Source organism: Dipteris shenzhenensis, chromosome 8, assembly GCF_047967505.1.
Source record: "Dipteris shenzhenensis isolate YYH24624 ecotype China chromosome 8, Dip_SZ_1.0, whole genome shotgun sequence".
NCBI classification, from domain to species: Eukaryota; Viridiplantae; Streptophyta; class Polypodiopsida; order Gleicheniales; family Dipteridaceae; genus Dipteris; species Dipteris shenzhenensis.
This window is the reverse complement of record NC_141603.1, coordinates 42,734,322-42,740,321: the sequence shown is the minus strand read 5'-3', so window position 1 is coordinate 42,740,321 and position 6,000 is coordinate 42,734,322. Positions and strand designations below refer to the sequence as shown.

General features: G+C 44.9%; 1 protein-coding gene across 1 annotated transcript in view; it reads left to right on the top strand.

Annotated features, from left to right (window-relative positions):
• Nucleotides 1-1,098: 1,098 nt before the first annotated feature.
• The window catches only part of LOC147899542 (synaptotagmin-2-like), a 28,932-nt gene continuing 24,030 nt past the window's right edge, over nt 1,099-6,000 (top strand). Inside the window, exon 1 of the mRNA XM_087377851.1 lies at nt 1,099-1,524. Within this exon, the coding sequence (XP_087233977.1) occupies nt 1,414-1,524 (111 nt within the window). The 5' untranslated portion in view covers nt 1,099-1,413. The remainder of the gene's footprint in view (nt 1,525-6,000) is intronic.

Genomic DNA, 6,000 nt, shown 5'->3' with positions numbered 1-6,000 from the left:
CCCCTAGTTCCTAGGCTGGTTAATATTGAGTGTTTGCTTGCTTGCCCACTCAAAAGCTAAGCCACATGGTTTCTCTTGTGAATTTTCACAGCTTCGCAAGACTCCTTGCCCAAGGGCTTGGGCGAGGGTTTTCTTATTGAAATTAATGAAGTTGTTGAAGGTGGGGCTCGAACCTTCAACCTTACACCACACGTTTGATGACCTTACCGCCTTCTTATTGAAATTAATGAAGTTGTTGAAGGTGGGGCTCGAACCTTCAACCTTACACCACACGTTTGATGACCTTACCGCCTTCTTATTGAAATTAATGAAGTTGTTGAAGGTGGGGCTCGAACCTTCAACCTTACACCACACGTTTCATGACCTTACCGCCCACGCTTGGGCAGTGTGTATGCAATGCCGCTTGCCTAGTAGCCATATTATTTAGGCTTGGCGGGGCGCATGTCTTATGTGTAACCAACCTAAGCATTGGGTGTTTAAAGACTAGAGCTACCCATGCCCGCCCATGCTGCATTGAATGCATCTGGGCCGCGGGTTGGACATGGGTAGCCTTGGGTGGTGCTAGTGTGTTAGGATGGGTTCACGGCCATCTTTCCAAAGGTGGTGTGGAGGGCTGCCGTCCTAGTTTGGTCCAATAGGAGGGACGGGCCCGGATAGTGACACAAAAGTTTTAAGTGCGACCATGAAGGCCGCCCACTCCATGGGCAACTCATGCAACCGCTACATGATTTATCTCCTCTGACCGCCATACTAATCAGAGGTTGGTGACAAATTAGCAACCGATGTGACGGACAATTGGCGTGAATGACGATAAGTGGAGGCCATCCTCCACGTCTATTTCATCCTGGGGGCGGGCGGGAAGGCGAAGCACCCTTAGTTTGCAAACAGAGAAGAGGTATTACAACATGCGAGGATATTCCTGGATAGAGGATAAAAAATATCCAAAATTCTAGGTGGAAGGTCAACTTCAAACCAGGCAAGGTAGCATAGTACTTTACAAACTTGCCTCGACTGGAACGTCATGGCGGAAACTTGCCACGTCATCCTTCCTCTCGCATCAGCGAGATCAACAACTACAACAACAGAACAGCAACACGGTTGCACCTCCAACTGGAAATCGGAACATCAACCCGAAAAGCCAAGCGTAAGCAATCACGACCAACAGCACCAGTAACTGCCAAGAACAGTGTGTGTTTGTGTTTGTGTCTGTGTGTGTTTAAGCTCTCAAGAGCCAGAGAAGATCTATAGCAACAGCAAGAGCTGCGTCTTTGTAAGCTCTCACGAGCTAGAGAAGAGCTTGAGCAACAGCAAGAGCCGACAGACGATCCAGAGAACAGCAAGAGCTGTAACAGGAATTATTAGTGCAACAGCAAAATCCAAAACACCAATCCTCCCCGCCGCCACCCCTCCTTCATGGGTTTCTTCAGTACCCTCTTTGGCCTCTTCGGCTTCGGTTTCGGCCTCCTCCTCGGCCTCGTCATCGGCTACTTCCTTTTCATTTACTGGCAGCCCAACGACGTCAAGGTGCGCTTCGCTCTTTTGTGGGCTTAGCTGATGCAGGCCTCTCTTGGATTTTGCTACTTATTGCTTGTTCGATTGTATGTGCTGCCAAGCCGCTGCAAGCTTTTGGGTTCTCAGCTGCATTGCCATGGTATTTCTTTGATCTCATCAGCTGGTGGTTTTTCAACTTGGGATGCGTTTGCTTCTATATCATTCTCATCAGAAAAACGTAGGCAGCTGTTTATATATCCACATGTAGCAGCTTTGAAAGTGCCAGTGCGTGAGAACGCGTCCTTCCGTTACAAACAAGCTTTAGAACATTGATTTATGACGAATAAAAAGGCGTTTTGCCCCATTCAGTAGGTGCAAGTCTGATACTCCCCGTCCCGATATCCCGTTTGGTGTAGTGAGCTTGCTCTTGGGAATATCTGGATTGTAAGGGACGATGCTTTACTTGCTTAGAGATATCATATAAAAGCTCATGGAGGCAGACTGTCACGAAAGTCAGCGCCTATATTTGTGACGAAACAAGACGTATATGTGGCGATGCACGCCTTGTTATGCACGCATCGTGTGATACTTCTGTCTGCGTAAATATAGAAAACGTCCATGGCATAAGTTTTGTGCTTGATTTAATCTCTTGGGGCTCTTTTCGTCCCGTATTTAGGATCTCGTTTATTTGATTGGTATCGTTTAGAAGTTCAAGTGGTGATCTCCCATGCCTAGAGAGAGAAGACTTGGCAGATGTATTTAGAAAATGAACATTTTAGCCGCAAATCGAATCACGTGCACCTTAATCACAATCTAACTTTGAAATGAGATTGCGGTTCTTTTTCAAGTTCCCCATAGGTAAATGCTCTTATCTCAGTTCAAAGCAGCTTAGGAACTGAAGCCAGTTGGATTGTGAGTAAAATACATGTGAAACACAATAGAACTGATTTGCTTGTGATCATCATTAATAACTAGTTGAGATCAGAATTGTTCAGTCCATTGAATTGTAGGGTGCACATGTGGCCTCACAAGGCTTTGTGAGAGCTAAGCGTGGATGCAAGGAGGAGGCAAAAGATAAAACTCTTTTATTTATTGTCAATTGTTTGTGGAGACAACCCTGCAAATGTTATCCCGAAATAGCAGCAAGGCGATTTGCTATACTAACGTCTGAATTGTGGAAATCAATGTGGAAATCTTGGGAGTCTTGTAAGCCACTTTTGAGGGAAAAGGCTTCTCGAGGGAAACTGGAACCTTTACTTCGCATGACTGCATTTGGTTTTCTATTACACGGGAAGAAATTCCATTAAGGGATCACAGCATTAAAGACACTTTGAGATTAAAAAAAGGAGTGAGATCCTGGGGGATCTGTTGGACAGAAATTTAGAGACTTGGATGACGGATGATCAGTACAAACAGAACTGTTTCGACAATATCCTCATTCCTGAGAGAATGGCCCTGTGAAAGAGAGCAGCTTTTCCTTGGATGGGTGGTCGCCAAAATCATGGAGTCAAGGAATTTAAGTGGATATCATTAGAATCACCCTGCTGTGGTTGATCATTCACAATGTGGACTGCCCCCAGGTGTAGTAGAGCAGAGGACGTACCCCATGTGTCCTTGAATTTCAGGCAATCAAAACTGCTGTGGAGTGCAGTTAGGGATAGAATAGGTCTTTTCCTTTAGCTTGGCAACTCACTTGGAACTGGTGGGTGTTTTTAGCAAAGGATGGAGTTAAAACAACAGTGTGATTGGACCGCCGCACATTGTCACAAATACCTGTTTAATTGTGATTATTCTTGGACCTTGAAGCAGAACAAAAAGTCTCAAGGCATTGCACGTTATCCCCACAGAGCATACATAATTCGGGCATGAAGTTTGTATCATCTGCAAATTGTTGGCATTGTTGGCTAGTATTGTGCTCTTGCTCTCTCTGTCTCTGCGAGGTACTAAAATCAGCTCCTCTGATGCGTCACGAGAGGTGGCAGCAAGTAAGTACCGCCACTATCTGGCAATTATTGTTAAGCTGTATACCCATGTGCATCTCATCCTCATCTCATCAATATGTCCTCCTTTGTCTCTAGTTCCTGTATGTTGCACAGTGTGCATAGTCTCATGATGAAGTTATGGTGCCTCAATCTCGCGATCAGTCTTGATGTGAAATCAATGGGATGATGTCTGGAGCTTCCCTACAGCTGGATGAAATGGGCACCCAAGGCAAGGATTAGCTAGGCCCAAGCCTGGGTGTAATCCAGGTTCTACTCTGAGACGTGCAGAACAATTAGGAAGACCATAATAGGGAGAGCTCTCCGAGCCTGAGGTTGGGTAAGCATCATGCTGCAACCACAACCCCCGTGTCCCATACCACGGGAGTCACCAATCCAGGTGTTCGGCCAGACTAGGCATATGGCAGCTCAGGGTCTTGGTCTCCCAAGGAATACGTCCCCAGGGATCCCTCTAAATAAGCCCATGGTTCATATCTTTAGACTTACCTAGGCACTGATATAGTAATCGACCCCTTTTAAGGGTCTAATGCTTGGAACCTAACCCCATCATTAATCCAATTTATGCTATGACCTAGGGGTCATAACGTTGATCCACCTATACCAGGAAGTTTCAGGTTAGGAAATCAGGAAATTGCTGCTGCACATGTGCGACACTCTCCCAGGAGTTGTCATCACTATTTTTGTCCTTCCATTTGATAAGAAGTTCAAGGAACACCCTATTTCTAAGAGGCCTTTCTCCATAATCGAGATCTGCTTTTAGTTAATGAGGAATATAGACTACAGATCTTGTAATGTACAAGTTCCTCTGCTGAAACTAAGTTATCAGCCTCGCCTTATTGCTACTTACATGGAACATGAGGTGGTAATTTTAATTCATAAGCTGTGTTATTGCATATGCGGATGACCTTGAAAGGTCCACAATACGAACTAACATGAGTTTGTAATGCTCCAAAATGTTTTGGGACTCTGGGGTAAACAAACTGAACCTCTGCAAAAACTGGAGGTCAATGCTTCTGGTTTGCATAAAACTGAGCTCTATCCTGAGCTGTGAGAACGCTGCCATTGCAGAAAGTCAGCAGCTGCTCATACCTTTATGTCTTGCAGACCAATGGTCCATGGAGCCACAATCCATACATGAAAACACATGGACTCAGCTTAGTGGCTCTATGGTCTGCATTATTATAAGCAAACTCAGCCATGGGAAGATACTCTTCCCAATTACATTGCTTCTGAGAGCCATATGCTTAAAGCATATCCTCAAGAATGTGATTAACTCGCTCCATTCGTCCATTTGAATCATGTTGAGTATAGTATCCAACTTCTTGAGCACTTTGCGAAATTATTGTCTTGGTTGCAATAAATGTGGCCATCTTGGCATAAACCCATATGTCATCATGTCCATGTTTAGTTCGTGGAGAACCAACAATAAAATCCATGGAAGTTCTGCTAGAAATCAACCAACAGAGGGTATGCACAGCGGAAGACTGATAGAATAGCCTAGGAGCTCAGACAGTGTGTGTGGGGAGTGGAATCACAAACTTCTTAAACTTATGTGCTTCAACTAGATGTGCAGACTCATCAATAGACAATGATCCAGCCAGCTATAGAAGCTGCCAAAAGAATATATATTTTCGTCCAAAACTATGGACACAATAAAAAGAGAGATAGATCCAAAGTCCCACCAGAGCGTGGTCCTTTGATCTTACCACATACTCTACTATCTGCCAGATATCTGTAGACTTGAGCCCGCGTGCTCCACTTCGAGCTTATGTAGACTCTCTGTCCAGAATTCATGTAGACAGCCTAGGTTCAGCCCTGTGTGGAGCTAAGTCTGCAGCACCTTTGCTCTTCCTTTGCCTCCTAGATGTAGGCCCAAGGTAGGGGCTGCTTGACCAAATCCAACATTCGTTGGATGCTAGGATGTCTGGTACAGGGTGTGTCGTGGCACTCGGAGAGGGCTTTATTTTTTGTCTCCTGGACATTTGATATGCATACTTTACCCTTTCGGAACAAAAGACCATTGAATGGAATGATCAATTTGGTGGCATGCATAGTCTGACACGAGTATTTGCACATTACTTCTGGACCAAGAACGGTCAGTTTTCGGCCAATAATAGCAGAAATTTGACAGTCCTTTGCTCCTCATACACTATCAGCTTGCAGTTTGCTCCTGCTTTTCCATCTAGTCAAGTGCCTTTGCTCTCTACATCTTATTGTGCCTTCGTCATCAGCCTTCCTTGCTCACAAGCTAGCACTACTTGAGGCTTCTTCTGCTTCGTTCTAAACCTCGTCACAAAAATCCTCTTTCCACGATATCTTTTCAACTCTTTTCCAGCCCTGTTCTTCTTCCATCTGCATGAAGCTCATTCCATAGATTTGGAATGTCGTCCACTGGATTTTGGACGTACTAGCAAGATTGTGGATTCAATCCAGGGTTTGATTCCTGCTACTTCTTGCACCCATTTTTTTATATGGCTGTTCACATCCTCAGGCTATCTCAAGCCTGAGA